The sequence below is a fragment of the Phoxinus phoxinus genome (genome assembly GCF_949152265.1).
Source record: "Phoxinus phoxinus genome assembly, chromosome: 6".
NCBI lineage: Eukaryota > Metazoa > Chordata > Actinopteri > Cypriniformes > Leuciscidae > Phoxinus > Phoxinus phoxinus.
The window spans coordinates 18125576-18148055 of NC_136881.1; the positions used below are offsets into that span (position 1 = coordinate 18125576).

Genomic DNA, 22480 nt, shown 5'->3' on the forward strand with positions numbered 1-22480 from the left:
ACAGCCAGCCACTGAGTGATGACAGTCTTCTAAGTATCTCATCATTTTTATCAAAGTTTAAATCCCATCTGGGTAGCGCTTTCCATAATGTTTACGCATTAAGTTAGTAGGTGGAGAGTAGGCGGGCTTTCACGGCTGTTTGTACACATTCGACCACATGCGTTTACACCAAAAGCTATCTGGACGAATGGGCTTTCGACTACCTCTTGAAGTGGTTGAAAGTGGACAAGCTCAAAACGTTTTACACACAGATTACACCTGTATTTAGCATTTTTCACTTGTGATCCAATTGACCAAAATGCATTTTAATGCCAGGTGTAAACAGGGCCAAAATGTTTAGAGGAAACTGTCAGGATTTACAATGGAACATTTTATAAACGAAATCTTTAATTAAAAACAAAGCAGACTTAAATGTCTTGCATATGGAAAGCTTAAACATCTTATCTATAAGATGCTTGTTTTTTTTATTCTTGAGCTTGCCACAAGCATATGCCTTTGTTTAGCTTTGTTTTGTAACTCTGAGCATATTTTCTTCACAGCAACTGAAGACCCCAGTCAATATATAAGAGTTACATTGAAAGTAAAGATATGGCTAGCTTCTCAGCTTTCATGTCATGGCAGTAAATAAAACTCTGTCACATACCCATAAAAGAGAGCTGATCCCACCAGAATCAATGTGCTTAGCACATGTGTTCACTCTTTTGCATTTTCTCTATCTCTTGTCTCTATATCTGTGTCAGTCAGTCATGCTTGGTTAATGTTTAGAGCAGATGGCCATGCAGCACCAATATAATGATCACCATGGCTACCTCACTCTCTGAAAGAAATTTGCTTTGCACTGGGCACAGTTCATCAAATTAGTCAGATATATTGACTGGTGCAGACACAAAGAAATGGGGTGGGGTGTTGGGGGTTGTAGAAAGAAACAGAAAGAAGTTGAGATTAATGTATATTGAAATTATATTTTGGAAGTTGATTTTTGGGAAGGGAGATTGTATGGAACAATGTGCTTAAATACATTAATTACACTGTAATATGTGGCTGTTTTTATGGTTTACTGTCTGAAGCAAAAGGTCTGTCTACTAAAACTGGAGTTATAAAGTGTCTTATAAAAACCTATGCCAAGTTAATTATCATCGACTCAAACACACCAAACACCACCACCACAGGGAAGAAAAGAGGCAGTGTAGGTTTAAGTGAACAATTACAGATAGCCAAAAGATTGATCATTATTTGGGGATCAGCGGGGATTGAGGATGGGATTTCTTTCTTTTCTTACACGTCAGTACAGTATAAATGTATTCAGTTATGAAGTTTTTCAAGACAAAAAATAACATTGTGATTTAATTTAATGCATTATCTTATTTTTTCTTATCTTAAAATGTAAATAAATGTGTTGGAGCAACAACCTAAACACAATTGAACAAAAAATTAACTTTTGACAAGTTAATATTTAGCATGTTAATGTTGATGTTATAGCTGCTGTAGCAGGGTGGATACTGAACCGTACTTCAAACAAAAATCAGATGCTAATTTCTGAATTAAAAATAATAATAAAACCCAGACAGTGACTTATACAATATAACTGGAACATATTGTGAAAGACCCCATTGTAATAAATGTTTCCATAATCATAACATTACATTTTTTCAGTACAATTTCTGTCATGTCAACTTGATTATGTTAAGACTGTGATATGAGTTTAAAGTGTTTTCAGATGTTCAACTTGATATTATTTGCTATAATCAAAGTAGTTGAAATGTGCAAAGAACTTATCACTGAAAGTTGTCAATTTGGCACAACTTTGATTTTTATTAAGAGTTTAAGGCAGAAATTAAGTTAAGTTCATTAGTTGTATCTATGTAGGTCATGCAAAGGTGGCTTGGTATGAACGAGAGCACAAAAACTGGATTGAAAATTGTTTCAGCAGAGCCACATCTGCCTTCTATTAGTAACAAAGGACAATGGCAGGTCCAACACAGACCTGACTCTTCAGAGGGGACCTAGTTGTGGGTGAAATTACAAACAGAAGAGTGTATCTGCCTAGCATTTGAAGTAATCTACCTCTCCTCAAATCCTCTCCCACAAAGAGGATTTAAAATGTCACTGGGGATGAACAAAGGGTTCACATAAAAATTAAGAAACTTTAAAAACAACTTATATTTTATTTATTTTTTGTTTACTATTCCGTTGTTCTAAAGAAATCTGATTAAAATCAAAATGTGATACAATCAATCAATAAATTACAAAACAATTCTCACAGATCTCTTCCAAGCAGACTCAAAGGCATGTCTCATACCTTCCCCCGTACACATGCTGACTCTATAAATACCCGTTCATTTCAAAGGGGTTCTTTCCTCTTTGTTTCCATTCTTATGCTTGTCTTCTGGTTTCTTATTGGAAAATGACGAAATGTTACGGATGTTGGTGGCACCTTTAAAACAGGCAGCGGTGTTCAGAGCCCAAGTAAAAAAAAAAAAAAAAAAGTTGGTTAGTCATAGTGCTGATGTGTTGAATGGAGTGAGAGTGCAGTTTTTTCCGGACACACTCACACACACACACGTTTGTTTTGCTATACTTGTGAGGACATTCCATAGGCTTAATGGTTTTTATACTGTACAAACTGTATATTCTATCCCCTACACTGCCCCTATCCCTAAACCTACCCATCACAGGAAACATTCTGAATTTTTTTTTCTTTTATAAAACTTTTTTTTTTTTTTTTTTTAAAGCTATTTGAATTATGAGGACTCATAAAATGTCCTCATAAACCACGTTTACCGTAAGTTGTAATACCAGTGTAATACACATGTATTTATACAAATTTGTGTCCTCATAAATCACATAAACAAGAGCACACACACACACACACACATTCCAATGGCAGTGTGACACTTGAAAAGGAAAGAAACACTAATCCTGATTATGTTAACTGGCTTATGGTTTCTTTTGGTACTCTTTATAGCAATGTGGAAAATGTTTTCAAGTCAAAGTTCCAAAATGCCAGTTGTCTGTGAAACCTGACATTCTGGTTGAGCTTGTTTCCTTGTCTGTGTGTCAGGGGAAAATAAGGCATGGTTAATGCTCAGAGGAGAAAAGTGAGAAAGACACTTTTACAACCCTGCATGCGTGACATTTAAAGCACACTTGCACATGAGCTGTATGATCAAATTACAGTGGGAAGAACCAAGGGATGAAGTTTCACTCAAGAGCACAACTACAGCCAAACACCCAGCAGCAGTATGTTTAGCTATTTATCCATTCATTATTTAGAGCTTTAAAAAAATAAAAATAAGAAAAAAAGTAATTCCTGTCTGAACTGAGCAAGAGTAACTGTCTCAATTTTTGGTTTTTGAAACAAAAATATATAGCCTATATATTACAATCATGCCTAATTTAATTGTGGATCCTCTGACTGTTTATCCAGAGACCATGTCTGAAACAAGAACAACTCCTGTCTCTTGTCATAACACAGAATCACATTGACACAGAGTAGTGCACCACATATTTTTATAACACTTAACCATAGCATTAACCCAAATACTAATCTCAAAGAAATAATTTAAAGCAATACTACTACTACTACTACTACTACTGATGATAATAATAATAATAATAACAATAATAATAATAATAATGATGATTCACTTGTTTGTCCATAGTACCACTATTAGAGTGTACACCATGAAAGTCATAGAAAATGTCACTCCCCACTGACCTGCTCTACATTTTAACCACAACCCTGAGGCTAAGGAACTGTTAAATTACAAAAACAAAAAATACCATTGCTGTTGTACCTATGTGCTTTTTTTTTCGTATTGGTTCTGCAACCAAGGCACTGATCAGTTGTTTACACTTATTTATTACAGTTGGAGATAACAACAGTTTGAGCTCTTGTGAGATACAGAGAAAGAATGAGGATTTAAAAAGTAAGAAAATAAAAAAACAGGATCGACAACTAACTGAATTTAAAGCCACTCCTAGCTGTCAAGAGACCAGATAAAAACAAATGGATTTTTGTTCATAGGCAATCCTTTGAAATATATCACATTGAAGTTTAAGAAACATATCAATCTTCCTATTTTAATTATATGTATGGATACAGCCAATGCAAACCAATTGTCTCAAAGTTTAGTGCATATAGACAGCTTTCAGCTGGGATCTCGTGCTTTGTCATTCTAGCTCAGAGAGATTTTTTTGTATTGTTTTCAGTGTGGGCTTATCCAACTGTGGCAAGCCGTTTGGCTTTTCTCAGCTGTTGGGAAACTCTGAAATGGCTCTGGAATGGATCCACATTCAAGCTTCATGGAGCACACCAATCACAATCTACCCCTTTCCAGAGATGATAATAGATACAATTTTAAAAACATGTGAACAAACTTTTATTAGTATTGTTTGACTGCAGCCAGTAATATATCACAGGTCAAGTCACAGAAGAGTATTTTGTTCATGAAGATTTCATAAAAAACAAAAAGCCACTTTCCTTTTTTTTTGTTGGTAGAAATAAAAAAGACCAGCTGTTATTTACTGACTACCCCATTATACATCAACTTACACAGTGTGTGTGTGTGTGTGTGTGTGTGTGTGTGTGTGTGTGTGTGTGTGTGTGTGTGTGTGTGTGTGTGTGTGTGTGTGTGTGTGTGTGTGTGTGTGTGTGTGTGTGTGTGTGTGTGTGTATTACATTTACAACCACCAACCTGCCAAATGCAGGTGGATTGTAATATAATCTAAGCTAACGCAAAAGCTAACGTGGGTGTCACATGTAACCAAACGCAATCATCAAACATTTAACAGCATATAATTCTCTGTTTTGATCATCATTCTGAATCAGATCCTGACTTTTGTCTTTGACTTGTGTTATCTGCTCTGTTCTTTATTTTGATATTGTATGTTCAGATATTCATATAACGGCGGAGAAAGAGTTACATTTTTAATATTAACATAGTAAATAAACCTAATCCAACTTATTTGACTATGTGGGTATGTGATGACAAGGTAGATCATGATGGACTTTTCTCAAATAAAAAAGTTAATTAAATAAAAATATATATTAAGATATTATTTATACATCTTGACCTTATTGCTCCATGCTGACTCCAATTTAACTGTCCTTTACCCCCACCATTCTTGACTCAAACAGATGGAAACCATTCAATGAAGAATCTGTTACATATTAGATATCCTGTAGGGCAGTTCTTTCTGTATGGCTCTGTAGATTTGATTACAATACAAACAAAAAATCTACAGTTGTCTATTTTCAAAGATATTTTAGCATTTCTAAGTTATTTTTACATGGTTGCATAAATGTGAAAATGTGTTTTTGAAGAGATAAAAAATTATGATTTATAGAAGTCTGGTTTTGATAGTGCATAGTAAAATTAAATAGAAATGTACAGTGAAATAGATAATGATTTTTGAACATGCAAGGGACTCAAGGAATAAAGTCGCAATATATATTATAATGGCCACGGGTATAAAAAAAAAACACAAATCTTTCTTTGCTATAATCCAAAGCCACTTAATGATAAATGCAGTATTAGGAGTGTACATTTACGTATGTGTTTACAATTTAAAAGCATAAATTGTAATTATAATCAACCCCTAGTTACTCTCATGTTCAACAGTTCTAATTCATATATGCTTAAATCTATAAATACCAACCAACATCATTAACAAATTGACATGGGTACAAAACACCGGATATCAAGATGGCAGGAACCATTCTTTGTCATTAAATATTTAGTGAAAGTTAGGGTAATGTTTATGACTGAAGCTGTCTTAGAACATGTCTTAACAAAATGCAAGAAGTCATTGGTATGCAGATGCACTATACAACCCTTGCCTGTAATCTTCTCAGATTTGACTGTACAAGACAATGCTAAGCATGCAAGGAATGACATCTCTTTTTCTTTTTTAAAGACCATCCCTGGTGGGCATGTCTATTTTGAGATATGGGCTAATATTTCAAAACAGAGTCTGACTTGAGAGGGGAAACAACATTCAGTTCAGACTTTCCTCAGCATCTGTCAACTGAATTCAAGCTCCCTGCACACAAATATACATTAGCTGCATTTCCACCTTCGGACTGTAAGTTTCTAAGGTACAGAACCATTACGGTTATATTTCCACTTGAGCTTGGTTCGGCACAGCACGATTGCAAACTTCTTGGCCCGGAATTCTCAGTACGGTTGACCATGCTGGTAGAATGCATGTAGTGACGTCGCTGCTTAGGATTGGTCACTTGTCTGGCTACCAGTTTCTCTGTATCTGGCAAAGCGAAGTCATTTGAGTGGTTTGAGCGTAGTAAACACCATAATAAAATTAAAATAAATATATGATCATCATCCAACGCGATCACTATTTTCATCTCATACCATCTGTAAACTCTTGCGGTACCAAGGCAACGACTGTTGCATTTGTAATACATTCCAAAGAACTCTGTAATGATATTTTGAAAACATCACTCTTACACTATGTCTATACCAGAGGCGAGCGGCACAATGTAATGCGACAAAAGCAAAAAGAGCCCATTATAAACAGTAACGTTGTCTACACTGGATGCGGCGTGACTATTTCTATATTCCCCATTCTATTTCTGATGTATTCCAAGCGCACATGCAACTTCTGTCACAAAGGACAAATGGATTTGCAACGGTCGCTTTGTCACGTCCAGGCGGTGCGCCGCAACAATGGTCGCGTCCAGTGTAGAGAAAGTGTTAGTAGGTATGAGATCTTGCTCAAATCTAGGCCATTTTTACTTTGATTATCTTTTTTTATTTTTATTTTATACATTTTTGACAGTCCAGATCATTAGCAAGTACCCCCACTACACCAGTACATTATAACTAAATTATGTTTTTACAATCATGGTACTATTCCTTCTCTTCCATGTAGGACGCATAGAGGGCAGCCTTGTGAATGGACCCAGAGCAGACCAGATGGAAACAGAAAAGACCAGTCATGAGACGGAAAAAAGTCTGATACTTGCACAAATCGGTGCTACTCAGCAGACAGACCCCCTTCTCATCAAGCAACAGAATGGAGATCAGTCACCTGAGGTCTTGTCTCAGCAGTTCAATGGAGACTGCAGCCATCTCAATCCCAGCACAGTGGTCTACCCCATGAAACGACAACATGATAATTGTTCTAGCCCTGCTAACATGCAGGGCATATTTGATCAAAACATGTATGAGATGAATGGACAGATGAAACATGCTCTAAGTGAACAGACATATTTGGACTTTCACCAGCCTAAAAAACTCTGTACTGATTCAGAGGTGAATAGAAAGGAAGACCTGAGGCTTTGGGATAAAAGAGAAACCGGAATGGAGAACCGATTAGAAGGATTCTCCAAGCTCAACAAGCCAGGAGATTTTGAGATAAAACATAGTAAAAGAAACTGTTACTTTCCTAATGGGGATTTATTCTCACTGTCACAGAACAAGCAAGTTCCAATGTCCAATGGTGCTACAACAAGCCCACATTCAGTAAAGGGTATAACTGGTGACCTCTTAGAGAAAACTTTGTCTCAGTATTACCCAGAGCATGTGTCTATTGCACCTCAAACCAACTCATCTCAAGTAGATCAGGTCACCAGCAACCTGCCTGAGCAGGCGACTTCTTCACCTTCATTTACCTCAGGTTTTCCTATTTCACCCCATACATCTGCCTCCGAGCCACTTGCCAAGGCAGCCCCAGAAGTACAAAGCAGCAATGGCTACAACCCTGAATTTACAGTGAATGGATTCTCTGGCTTTGCAGCTGAGCAAAAGAAGCCTGCTTATGATCTCTCTGACCTCCCAGAGTTGGGAACACAATCGCTGAGTCCGGAAGCTTCAGAGTCCAATGTGCCATCACAGACAGGCATTAATGGTTGCTCACAGATTAAAAAAGATAGAGAAGATAACCTTCTGAGCGAGACTGAGTGTTTAAGTATATTCTCTAAGTCCAACCAGGATTTTAGCTGTGAATCGTACAAATTACCCCCAGTGATGACAAGTGCCCCCTCACAAAAAACTCAGACAGGTCAGCAGAACCTACAGATTAAGGTGCAACAGAATCTTGAGCCACCAACAGTAGACAGAAGGTTGATTTCCCAGGCCTGTACACCAACATCTCAGAATCAATACAGTGACCACGATAATAAGCCTAAACCAGGTCAAGAAAAGACAATGTCAAAGAGTACAGATCACCCATCCCAGATGGAATGGATAGATTTAAACTCGGCTTCAGCTCCACAGCCATCTACTGACCACTCACAGATGTGGGATTTTTTCCTTCCACAGACCCAAATGCAGCAACATACAGTCTCACAGAGCCAAAGTCATTGTACAAATTCCATGCCCTCAAATAACTTCCAGTCTTTGAATTTCAGTAATCCCAGTTTTCCCTCACATGACAGTCAAGCACAAGATTGTTACAAAAACTCCCTACCTCCTACACAATTTCCCCACAATTCTGCCCCTGAATGTCAACAAAGAAAATCCGGAAGTCATGCTTGCATGCAATTTGACAAACCCCAACACATGTGCCAGGAATTATGCAAAAATGATCAAGACCAGATACAATCCCAGAGCTTCCTCTCTCAGCCACCACCTACTGAGCCTAATCAGCAGGCCACCAGCACATTTCCCCATCAGCTCCCTCAGGACAGACAGAATATGCAAGCAGCTCCACAAAAAGATGTTTCCCACATCCAGGTAGATGCACCACTCTTGAAACGGCTTAAAACAGAGGGTTGTCTTCATTCAGAATCCCAGACAATATCTCTAGCTATTGAACCCCCAGCACAAACACTGTCTAGGACAACTATGAGAGAATACTCAACATTTCCAGACCCATCTAATTCAAATGTACAATCCTTGTCTAAAGAAACAAAAGCTCTAGCAGAGAGGAAACTCCAGCAGAACATACAGTACTCTCAAAACACCAGTAAACAGCAACCAAACTACCAGCAACCTCTCCATCCCAGGGTACACAATCATTTGGAATTCCCACAGTCTCCGATTTCTCATTCACAAGTTTCTAAGGGTCTTCAGATACCGGCTCAAACATTTACCAAAACTGAATTCCAAGAGCTCTTTGCCCAAATCCAGAGGGAGTCTCTCCCAAGCCAAGGTGCTCAAGGAGATTTGCAGAGGCACATAGCCTTGCGAATGCACCTTCTGCAGAGGCAGGAGCGGCAAGGCCCCGACAACATCAGACCAATTATGCCAGCCATAAAAACTGAAAACTGCTCAGGTTTAGAGACCTCAGCTCAACTGCCACCCATGGAAGTGCTACAGCAAAATCAAGACAAAACCAAAGTCATGCCAGTGGTTGTAAAGCAGGAGTATCCTTCTTCATCCTGTGAACAAAGCCTGCAAAGGAGTATTCTAGCTACCATGGAACAGCGGTTAAAACAGTATCAATTATCGCCTGTGTTTGAAAGAAAGTCTTTGGTCATCAAGTCACCCAATAAGGTGAAGGTGGAGATGGCTGGGGCTGTGACTGTGCTCTCAACCAATGCTGAGGGGAATGTCAAGGAACAGTGCAAACCACAAAACTTCACACCACCTAAAAAGATTGAACCCGGGTTACAAAGCTTTCTGGATTCACCCATGAAGATGCTTAATACACCAATAAAAAACTTACTAGATACACCTATGAAGACACAGTATGATATTCCTTCATGTCACTGTGTTGGTAAGAGATTCACACCGCTTTTTTTTTTTACACATTTTGTGTTGTTTATGCATTAGAACTGCACACTTAAAGGAGTAGTTCACTTTCAAATTAAAATTAGCCCATGATTAACTCACCCTTAAGCCATCCTAGGTGTATATGACTTTCTTCTTTCAGAAGAATACAATCAGAGTTACAGTATATAAAAAAATATCCTGGCTCTTCCCAGTTTTATAATGGCAGTGGATTGCAACCAACAGATTGAAGCTCAAAAACGTGCATCCATCCATCGTGAAATGAAACCCAAACTTTATAAAGTAAATAACTAGCTTGCGGCCAAACGAACATACGAATTCCACTTAAAGGGTTAGTTCACCCAAAAATGAAAATAATGTCATTAATGACTCACCCTCATGTCGTTCTAAGCCCGTAAGACCTCCGTTCATCTTCGGAACACAGTTTAAGATATTTTAGATTTAGTCCGAGAGCTTTCTGTCCCTCCATTGAAACTGTATATACAGTATACTGGCCATGTCCATAAAGGTAATAAAAAGATCATCAAAGTAGTCCATGTGACATCAGTGGGTTAGTTAGAAGTTTTTGAAGCATCGAAAATACTTTTTGGTCCAAAAATAACACAAAATAAGACTTTATTCAGCATTGTATTCTCTCCCTTGTCTGTTGTCAATCCTTCACAGTTACGCTGATGGCGTAAGACGCTGATGACGTGTATTTCTGGTGCGCCCGAGCTTCGTTTACAGTCTGAGGGAAACGCACGCTGTAAAAGTGTCTCATCCGCGACATGCACATTTACGCACCATTAAAAAAATGATATCCACGCAAACAATGTAGAATAGCTTGAATATAGCGTGCGTCTCCCTCAGACTGTAAACGAAGCTCGGGCGCACCAGATAACACGTCATCAGCGTCTTCCGTCAGCAGCGTCACTGCGGAGTCCTGAACGCAGATTCACAACAGACCCGGGAGAGAATACAATGCGGAATAAAGTCTTATTTTGTTTTATTTTTGGACCAAAAAGTATTTTCGATGCTTCAAAAACTTCTAACTAACCCACTGATGTCACATGGACTACTTTGATGATCTTTTTATTACCTTTATGGACATTGCCAGTATACTGTATATACAGTTTCAATGGAGGGACAGAAAGCTCTCGGACTAAATCTAAAATATCTTAAACTGTGTTCCGAAGATGAACGGAGGTCTTACGGGCTTAGAACGACATGAGGGTGAGTCATTAATGACATTATTTTCATTTTTGGGTGAACTAACCCTTTAAGTGCAAAGCGCAACTTATGCGAGTAATGCAACGTACTGTTGATATTTAAGCTATACCATGACGCACTACGCTACATCTGACATCATAAATTTCGTAAGTTGCGCATTAGGGGCAAGTAAACTGCTTTTGGCCGGAAGCTAGAATTTTACTTTGTGACATGTAACGTGTTAAAAATTATTTTTTTTCTTACACAAACTCATCGTTTGGCTTCAGAAAACCTTTATTAACCCAGCCGTTTGGAGTTTGTTTAATATGGATGTATATAAGTTTTTTAAGCTTCAAACTGTCATTATAAAACTTGGAAGAGCCAGGATATTTTTTTATATATCTCCGATTGTATTCGTCTGAAAGAAGAAAGTCATATACACCTAGGATGGCTTGAGGGTGAGTAAATCATGGGCTAATTTTCATTTTAAAGTGAACTAATCTTATAATGTAAATAGTTTATAATATCTTACTGATATTTTGTGATATTTTTAATCAAATTAAATCATTTTTATATTAGTTATAAAAAAAAATTCTCCTGACAATCTACTACAAAATCCACAGACCAAATCAGTGAAAGGGACGAAGGCCCATATTATACTCACTTAGGATCAGCACCGACTGTTGCAGGCATCCGCAAAATTATGGAGGAAAGGTATTATGAACTTCTATCATGCACAAAATAAATGCTTGTAACTTACTTTCTCAGATGTATTTGTTTAGCTATTACACTATATTTCCTGTGACAGATCTGGACTGACTGGAAGTGCCATTAGGATTGAAAAAGTTGTGTATACTGGCAAGGAAGGCAAGAGTGGGCAGGGCTGCCCCATTGCTAAATGGGTAAAGGCAATTTATTTATATCTTGTGTGTTCTCTTTTTTGTGCATATGCATCACCTCTCTTTGTCTGTTTCTGTAATTAAATATTAAAACATTCTTGTTAGTTTTCTCATCTACAGCACCCTCTATGGAAAACTCAGTTACATGACAGAGGTCTCAAACTGCTACCTGTATATTTTCTGGATATATCTGTACATGTGCACTATGTTGTGTAGGTAATACGGAGGGCAAATGTAGACGAGAAACTCCTGGTCTTGGTACGAGAACGGGCTGGTCACTCATGTGAAACATCCTGTATAGTAGTGGTCATCTTAATTTGGGAAGGCATATCAACGAACATGGCTGACCATCTCTACACTGAACTCAGTGACACGCTAACAAAACATGGTGCCCTAACCAACCGCAGATGTGCTCTAAATGAGGAGTAAGGACAAATGTTTGTTATTGCTTTTTTCACAAATACAATAAACATTAAAGTCAAGTCAAGGCATTTTTATTTATTTAGCGCTTTTTACAATATAGATAATTTCAAAGCAGCTTTACAGTGATAAAAGAAAAAGTTTGTTTTGGCTGTACAGCAGCCGTAGAAGAAAATAATGTCATTGTCCAGCTAAAGTAAATTCAGTGTTGATTAATTTCGGTTGTAAAAATCATTGGTTACTAATTTATTTAATTTATCTATACAGCAGCTCTGGAGAAAATAGTTATATCATCAGTCAGCTCAGTTCAGTTCTCAAGCAATGGTGTCAATGCAGTCAGATCAATAATATCATTGAATATTAAGTGTGAATTTTAGTAAACATTCACTATCCAAACGTTTTTATTAAAAAAAATGTATTAAATAAATAATTATTATATAATTTTAAATTATTATCAACTAATAAATGTATAGTCTGTGGTCTTGGTATTGCTACATATCTGACCACTTTCTGCTTATTGTACAGTTACGTTATTTATGTTTTCCTAAAGACAAGATATGTCATGGCTTCAACAAAACATAACATTCTAGATATCAGAAGGTATCTTTACAATATGTTATTTGTCTTAAAACTTAACATTCTGTAATTTTCCTTAGGAGAACATGTGCATGCCAGGGTTTGGAACCTGATGCCTGTGGAGCTTCTTTCTCCTTCGGCTGCTCGTGGAGCATGTACTATAATGGCTGCAAATTTGCCAGAAGTAAAATCCCACGAAAGTTCAAACTGCTTGGTGATGATCCCAGGGAGGTGAGATGCTCTCACACAAACACAAAATGGAGTCAACAAAACACATACAAAATAGGAAATAACAGGATCATTTTTTATTCCCTTACAGGAAGAGAAACTGGAACAAAATCTCCACAGTCTTGCAACTTTCATGGCCCCAGTGTATAAAAAAATGGCACCCGATGCTTACAGCAATCAGGTATACATTGAACCTTTCATTTTACAGTATAGTGTATTTACATATATGTATAGTGTTTTAATATATAAAAATAGGTAAAGTGACTGCAATAGTGCATTAATTGAATAAGGGGCATATCCCAAAGTTGGCAAAATTTTTATTTAAAACATTTACACATTTATATATCTACCGATATTTGACAGGTGGAGCATGAACACAGAGCTCCCGATTGCCGCCTGGGCCTAAAAGAAGGACGGCCATTTTCTGGTGTGACAGCCTGTCTAGACTTCTGTGCTCATGCCCACAGAGACCTGCACAACATGCAAGGGGGCAGTACTGTGGTAAGAATTAAAGATGACATCAAACAGACATTGTGATTGTCTTATCTTCCCTATTGTGATGTATTTCTGAGTGAAATGGCTTCTGGGATGAGAAATAAATGTAGGGCGGGACTGGATTTCGTCCTTGGGAATTGATTGGACTGTAGGAAGTTGGAGTTGCTAACTGAATGGAGGCAGATCTGAATGCCAGTTAGCAGTCAGTTGTGAAGGATATTTAATCTCACCCTACACTGAGACATGGCACGAATAGAGCAGATGCTGTTCGAAAGGCAGATTAATGTTTTTTTATTGAATATTATGAGTGGACGTGAATTCAAAAAATAAATAAAGATGTGCACAGAAAATCTATAGAAAATCATCTATAATAAAAACTTTTAAAAAATAACACTCACATAACATTCACTAAAAAAATAAGAATTGTCCATTTTGTTTTTATGGTGATTTTACAATACAGTACAGTGTACCCTAATAAGACCAATAAAGAGCATTCACCAAAGCCAGCAGTTAAGTCTATTACACAATACAAAATATATACCCTGCTTTATACTCTGAAGGTGAAAAAAAGAGATAAAAACACAATTACAAATTAAACAGGCCAAACCTCCCTCTCTCTTTACTCCTGTTGTAGGTCTGCACGCTAACACGAGACGACAATCGTGAGATTGGAAAAATTCCTGAGGATGAGCAGCTGCACGTGCTTCCCTTATACAAGGCCTCATCCACTGACGAGTTTGGCAGTGCTGAGGCTCAGCTGGAGAAGACCAAGACTGGTGCCATTCAGGTGCTCAGTGCCTTTCGTAGACAGGTGCGTATGCTACCAGAGCCTGCCAAGTCTTGCCGGCAAAAGAAGCTGGATGCCAAGAGAGCCGCAGCTAACAAAACAAACCCCAACACACCTAACTCCAAAATGGACAGCACCCAGCAAGCAAAGCAGAAACAGACCACTTATGAGAACCCAGGCCAGAACACAACTGTAGCAGGTACAAAAGCAAGGCTTCAAAATGGATAGAACCAATACTCAATTTTTCTAAATGTATTCAGTTATAAATATTTGAATTAGGGATGATCAAATAAATTATATATAAAAAAGTAATGGAACAGATTCCAAGTGTTTATCAATGTTTCAACACCAAAAGTTTACATTTTAGTCTAATCCCATTATTTCTTCCAGGTAACATAAATCTGGACTCTGGGCATCTCCCCCATGCTCATGCTGGCCATCAGCCTCAGCAGCACCGGCAGCAAACACAACCTAATTCTAATCCCACTTACACTGTCCCACAATTCCCTAGATTCTCAAATGCATCAGGAACCCTCTCAAATGCTTCTAAACCAATGACCCCACATCCTCAAACACCGCCTACTTCCAGTCCTTATCCCTCTCATTTACATGCACCCAACTCTTACATTACCGTGTCTAATACACCCACCCCATACCCCAGGTCTCTTACACCCAACCCTCTCTATACTGGTTACCAATCTAATGGGGGGCTTCCCATGGACAACTACCACCCTTACTTCTCTTCTAATCTAAAGCATCCAGATATGTATCATCCCCAAAGAAATGCACTGTACTCTGAGCAGCAGTACAGTGCACCTCAACATTACGCCGTCAACTACCCACCACACTATGGTGAGCCTAGCTTACCACCCAATGGTTATGGCACCTGTAACATGAAACCTGGCATGCACCCTATGGGACATTACCCAGGTTATAATCCTAATATGCCACCTGATGCCTTCTCCAGGCCTCCTTCAACCCATCTACATTTGGACTATGCTACTATTGGCAAAAGCAGCCAGTTTGAAGCTTACCCCAAACCTCATATGCCCCAGAATCCTCAGATGTTTCCCCCAAATCCAAATACCTTAAGTATGCAAAGTAATAAAGATTTAGAGATAAACATGCATGGAGCAAATGGTATCCCTCAGGTGTTTCCTCCTTTGGGTAATGAATGCTTCAACCCAAACCAACATCCAGGCTTGAGGCATTCCAGTGAAAATGCCCTTAACCCAGTTGTCAACCAGACACCACTTACCCAGAGTTCAGAACAAAAAGAAAAGGAGGATGTGTGGTCTGACAGCGAGCACAACTTCCTTGACTCTGAAATTGGAGGGGTGGCAGTGGCACCTAGTCATGGTTCGATCATTATCGAGTGTGCTAAGCGGGAACTCCATGCAACTACACCAGTCAAGAAGCCTGACCGCAACCATCCCACCCGTATCTCACTGGTGTTTTACCAGCACAAGAACTTGAATGAGGCAAAACACGGACTGGCTCTGTGGGAAGCAAAGATGGCAGAGAAGGCCCGGGAGAAAGAGGAAGATGCTGAGAAGCACGGTGCTGAAAATACAACGAGCAAGAGCAGTGGAAAGAGAGTGAAACGAGAACATTCAGAACCTTCTGAAGCCTCAGAACCTCCATATAAGCGGTTTCTTCTCATGCTTACAGAACGGTCAATGTCCTGCACTACTAATACATATGTAAGCACATCTCCCTATGCCTTTACCAAGGTGACAGGGCCTTACAATCATTTCCTGTAAAAACCTCTCTAGGTTCAGAGCATTCATAAACACAAGAATGAGAGTGGCATCAGAAAAATGATATGGTGCATGAAATGGTGCTACAATATAGTGACCTCAGTGCCACTGGCCACATAACCCATAATTCTTGTTCAGTTTCAGGTTATTGACAATAGTAAGATTCTATAGTATTACTATACGTAGAGCATCAGTTGGCTTTTTACACACTCTTAAAAAGTCAATCTTTACTGTTTGATCAATTGGAAATATTTATGTATTATTTAAATACTCACGTATGATAACACTGTTCTTCATCCATGGTGCTTACAGTCCAACAAATTTGGACATATTTCTGGAAAGAAATATTCATCTTAGGTGACTTTTGTGGCTAATCACTTTTTATGGTGCTAGTGAGTGTTTTGAATGCAAAAACGTGTTTTTAAATGCCTTTCTTTAACAACACACAACTTGTATAATTTTAAAGTTATACACAATGTTTTTTTATTAAGCAATTAAGACATTATCTAGCTTAAATAGTGTTTTAGAAGCACTTTTTTATTAATAATGAGGGTATCACTTTCTGCTCTACAATTTGAAAGACAATTTATAATTACACTGCATTCATTTTAGTTTCAGAATGTGGAAAACAATAATGATGAACTCCATAATGGATAGTTACAAATCATTTACAAATATTTTTTAACTATTTCTCTGGTGCTTTTACAATTTAACAAATTCTTTACACTTACTGTATAGTGCGCCACTGAGGGTCAATTTTGTAACAGTAATGTTCTGAGAAAGAAATAACACAAAATAACAACAACAAAACGTGAAATTTCAGAACACTGAATACTGGAGTCAAGAAAAACAATGGTCAATTTTAGGTCCTGGAAGCATATATCAAGGAACACATAACAGGGTTACTTTTACATCAATGTCACTGTTTCAGAGGCAGCTGGCTTGGCTTGCTGTGGGGCTTTTTTTTACATAATGCAACTTTAGCTGTATAAAAAAAGTTGAGATGTGTACAGTAAATTAATTTGTTTTTGAATGTATGCATAGACAATAGTTTAGTAAAGAAGAGTACTATTTCTTTGGGTTTGAACTGATTTTATTTCAAATGGTGCTACTTGACCTGCTATAAATATAATGTGAGAATCTCTAAGGGCGTTGAGAAGGCTTATGAATGATGTAGAAAAACCTACTTATCATATACCTCAGAACTAGTTTGGCAATAGAATTATAATATCAAGGTGTTTGTTATTTTACTTCCAAACACTTTGTAGCAAAAATAACACATACCTTAAGGCCATTATTGACGCAAAGTTCATTTCTTACTTTCTTCACACTTGATCTACTAGAAAGTGTTGCTTGAACTTCAAGTGTCAATGGAATTGCAAAATCAGGGATATATCAGCTCATTTCTGTGCATAAACATCACTTGTGTTCATGTTGTCTTCTCTAATTCAGGTTTGAGCCTTTATATTTTAAATCCTTATGAATTACTTGTATACCACACACATATCTAACTTTATTAGAAAATTAAAACAATCAGAATTTATGTACTGTTGAAGCAAAATGCTGATAACCCTTTTAAGAAGTAATTTGAACATGCACTGATTTAATTAAAGGGAAAGTGTCATGAGATATAAAGCAATGTATTTGCTCTTTACTGAAGGGTTAGACCAAGTCAGTTAAAATATGTGGACAATTAGTTGCATATGTATAGTTTGAGTTTGAGGCTAAATGCATTTACAACCACTAAACATATGTTGATGCCTCTTACACTACTCCTATCCCTGAATTAAATTAGATATTTGATGAGTTATTGGTGATGAATGAAATACAACTCATTCCACTTTGACATGAAAAAATGAAGCACTTCAATTTGTTTTTTAAAAAAATTAGATGTAAATTCAAAATAGAAAGAATCTTGTAAATTTATTAAATAGATTATTCCACGTTGTAAATACCACATAATTGCATTGCAGAAGTCTAAGTCCATTCTTCTTAATTCTAAGTCCATGTTATGTACAAAGGTTAATTTCCATGTTTTTTTAAAGTACCATCAACCCACACAATAATAATAATAATCATAGATTTTGCTCCAAAAACCTTTGTCTTGTTGGTATTCGGGTTACCTGAGTTTTTTTTTTTCTTTTTTTTCTGTCATACAATAGCAGCGTTTACAAAAAAAAACAAAAAAAAATCTATTAGAAATCAATTTGATGTACTGACTAGTTAAGGAAGAAGCTTCCAGTTCTGTAGTTTAAATTAGATGTTAAATTTAAGTGTACAGGGCCCAGCTTGAGTAGCAGGTTGTGTATGAAGCAAGTGAAATGGGTGGTTAAAATTTAGTGAGTGACAAGAATAGCCATACTTGAAGATGCTTCAGAGTGTTTCTGAGTGGAGTCAACTTTACTTGAATGAATTTCTGACTTCAACTAACGAACTGGGGTGCACAACTTTTACATAGCAGTTTATGTACACGTTGGTATTTTGCCATTAGACACTAAAAGTTTTAAATGTGCTATTTTCTGCCTTTTTTGTATTGCTCCTCGTTTGTAATGCTTAAAACATTGAATTAAGAATGGCTTTGAATACTGTAAGTATTGTATTGTACTGAAGAAGTGTATGCAGTTTATTTGAAAACTATTTGTTATGATTTGTTATCATTCCTAATATTGCTGAAATGTGGGTTTTTTAATAAAATGTATATTTATTTCAAAAGCATTTACAGTAAATTGTACAATGTTTAATAACTTTGACTTTTTTAGTAATTAAACTGTTAAATATATAAAACGTTTTATTTATAATTTGCAAACTAATACTATCAATCAATAGAAAAGTGTTCAACCCTTGAAGTTTTCATGTTTTATTCCTACAACATTTGGATTATTCGTTGCCTTTTATTATTATTTTATATTCCATTTAAACAGTCTAAAGAGGTGAAAAGGCACAGCATGTATGTTTTCACAATAATTGCTGCTTTATAGAAATTACAATCAATTTAAGACACCATTCATCTTGCTTTGAGAATGTATTCATTGAAAAAGCTTTTTTTAAGATAAATATTGGAGAAGTTAATTTATACTAGTCCTTGATTCTGATGCTGCACATTTCAGGGAAAGTAGTACAGCATTATTTATAACGTTTGAGTTTATCACCTTACTAAGACAAACTCATCTTGTCCTAATTTGAACAATTAGGTGAGTTGACAGAGTGAATATATGGTTCCTCTCATGCTGATAGGGTAGACATGGCAATTGTTTGATGACAAGTTGATTGTATTGATTATTTGAACGTGCTCCTCCCGAACTTTGTTTATGAAACATCATTACTTTAAATTATGTTTTAAATGATGGGGAGGGGTGACATTTGCTGTCATGTAATTACAGCAAATTCCATGTTGCTGTAATTTCTTCAGGATTATTGAGAAGTCTTAATATAATTATTTTGAATTGAATGCCTTTCTTGTCATTGTACTTTACAATACAACGAAATTAGGACCGTTTTCCACTGCATACAATAAATACCATTAGTAATAAATATAGCTGCAAGCAGCCATCACCGGGGCCAAGCGCAAAGAAGACGACAAGACATGCCAACATGGCTGGGAGCGTGAGACCAACTGCAGCAAGGAGCAATAGAAGACATTTAAAGACGAATTTAGGCGAAACGGCTGAAAAATCACATACATTAACTACAAATATGATTTAATGGATTATCACTTTCGACCAATAGGTGGCGTAGTTACAGAATTGATGTGATGTGGTCAGAGTGAAGTGAAAATGATTGGTGATACAAAGTTTGGTGTCAATATGTCAAGGCATTGCAGATATAAAGCCTGAATAGTCATTTTGGCATCATGCCTTAATTTTGCCACTGCGGTTTACAAAAACGGTTTCGTTTATCGACACGAAATCCATAACTTTTACTCGGCACGGTCTGGAGATGACACGATCCGATTTTGGTGAAAATCGGACGTTCGGTCTAGGAGGAGTTCGAAAAAGTAGGTTTTAAAAGAAAATAAAGATGGCGGACAGGAAGTTTGACTGACTATGGCAAAATCGGTATCTATGTTTTCAGCATAACCCAAGGAATCTATTGAGATCAGTGTCATTACTATAGGCAAATTTATTCAAAAGTTATTAGCATTTTTGGAAATTTCATTATAACTTTTGACCAAAAGGTGGCGCTGTCTCATAATCTTTTGAGTACTTTCAGGACATGGTGTTGATGGCACATACTGAGTTTCATAATGTTACAGCAATGTATTCGTTAAGTATAGCATTTTACATCACTAAACTGCATTGAAGTCATTGGGAATTTCATGTTTTGTTTCGTTTTAGCGCCACCAAGAGGCTCAATCCCACAATTTTTTTTGTGTGTCCTCAGACTGAGCCCATGCATCTGTGTGTCAATTTTGGTGAAAATATCTCAGTTAGATTCAACGTTATAGACATTTATGTGACAAAACACGTCAAAAATGACTGACACGTGACTTTGATTGAATTTTACTACCCCTTACGATCAATATTTTGAGATTTGGTCATTGGCGTTCAGCTATCGACCTATGTTTTCAAACTTCTGACGGTGGTTTCGTGTCGATCGGACAAGAGGTTTCGAAGATATCGCCAAATGTTTTTTAAGCGCTAAATTACAATGCTGGACAAACCATATGCGAAACCTGGCAAGTCTGGTATCGTTGGACTCGGCAACGATTCAGGAGTCTAAGGAGATGACTCCCGTGAGAATAAGTCGACTACACCCAAAGTTATAAGCATTTGGAAAAAAAATTATCCACTAGGTGGCACTGTTTCGAAACTTCTCAGGCTCCTTTAGGGCATCATGGTGATGACCCATACCGAGTTTTGTAACAATTCGTTCATGCGTTCATAAAATACAGCATTTTAGCACATAATTCAAAATGGCCGACAGCCAAAAACGCCGATCTGGGAAAATTGGACATCAGATGATTTGCCATGAAGCCCTGAATCCAACGAGACCGTTCAGAAGTTATAAGAAAAACTAGCCATTTTTCATATCTCCGGACCAGTAGGTGGCGCTGCGCCGAAATGCTGCATGTTGCCTCAGATCATGCTTGTGATGACATGTACCAAGTTTGGTTTGAATTCGATAAAGCGTTCGGAGATACAGCCGTAAGTCTGTTTTTGTAAGCTCTACGTAAAATTAGTTTGCGCGTTTAATGAGAACAGTTCAATGTTTAATGTTTAATGTTTAATGAGTGACGAATCAACTTGAATTCCATAACTTTTTGTCCCCACAGCCTGAAGATGATCTGGTGCAATTTTGGTTCAAATCGGACAAACCGTCTAGGACAAGTTTGCAAAAGAAGGTTTTTTGGACAATTCAAAATGGCGGACATATTTGTATGACGGAAAATGACGTCAAAGGGTGCAATCAAATTGTCATTAGCTCAGGAATCAGAGGAAACAATTATTTTGTTGATAGGCCTAAAGGTTTAAAAGTTATTAGCATAATATAAGTGAAACTTTGGACAGGTGGTGGCGCTAGAGGGAATGAGTTAGAGACACCAAAATTGGTGCAATTACTGTTGGGACTGTCCTCTATCAGAATGTCAAACCAAAATAAGTTTCCCGCAAACGGTTCTATAGGCTACCATAGACGCCCAGTCGGAAGAAAAAGAAGAAGAAGAAGAACCGGAACAGATACAATAGGTGCCCGCACCTTCGGTGCTTGGGCCCTAATAATAGGAACGGGAACAGAAACAATAGGTGCCTACGCACTTTCAGTGCTTGGCCCCTAAAGAAGAATAAGAACCGGAACAGAAACAATAGGTGCCCGCACCTTCAGTGCTTGGCCCCTAAAAATAATAGTAAAATATAATTAAAACAGTAATCGTAGTGCAGAAGATGACAGTAAGTGACTGGGTTTGCCTATTTGTTTATGGAAACTATTGCATTTGGGAAGAAGCTATTTTTAAATCTGGTGGTGCTGGATTGTATAGACATATAACGCCTACCAGAGGGTAACAATTGAAACAGAAGGTGGCCTGGATGAGTATTGTCCTTGATGTTCTTTGCTCTTAAGAGAGTGCGACTGAGAGTAATATCTGACAAGGAGGGGGCAACCAATGATTTTTTCTGCAATCTTGATAATTCTCTGCAGAGCCTTTTCGTCTGCAGCAGAACACGCCACAACCCACACAGAGATACAATATGAAAGGATGCTCTCAATGGTGTATCTATAAAAGGACACCAGCAGACTCGCATTCATGTTGTTGTTCTTTAGTATCCTCAGGAAGTGGAGGCGCTGCTGTGCTTTTTTTAACAACTGTTGTGGTGTTAGTTGATCATAAGAAACGGTCCGTAATAAGGATGCCCAGGAATTTGAATGAATGAACTTTCTCCATGCACTCACCATTTATGAAGAGTGGTTGGTGCGCGTTACATTTTCTAAAGT

General features: G+C 37.5%; 1 protein-coding gene across 1 annotated transcript in view; it reads left to right on the forward strand.

Annotated features, from left to right (window-relative positions):
• tet2 (tet methylcytosine dioxygenase 2) overlaps positions 1–16527 on the forward strand; it is a 29655-nt gene extending 13128 nt beyond the window's left edge. The window contains exons 2-10 of the mRNA XM_079617026.1: positions 6895–9684; positions 11510–11600; positions 11695–11788; positions 12002–12210; positions 12862–13012; positions 13101–13190; positions 13373–13510; positions 14139–14490; positions 14682–16527. Of these exons, the coding sequence (XP_079473152.1) occupies positions 6939–9684; positions 11510–11600; positions 11695–11788; positions 12002–12210; positions 12862–13012; positions 13101–13190; positions 13373–13510; positions 14139–14490; positions 14682–16054 (5244 nt within the window). The 5' untranslated portion in view covers positions 6895–6938 and the 3' untranslated portion in view covers positions 16055–16527. The remainder of the gene's footprint in view (positions 1–6894; positions 9685–11509; positions 11601–11694; positions 11789–12001; positions 12211–12861; positions 13013–13100; positions 13191–13372; positions 13511–14138; positions 14491–14681) is intronic.
• Positions 16528–22480: the final 5953 nt, after the last annotated feature.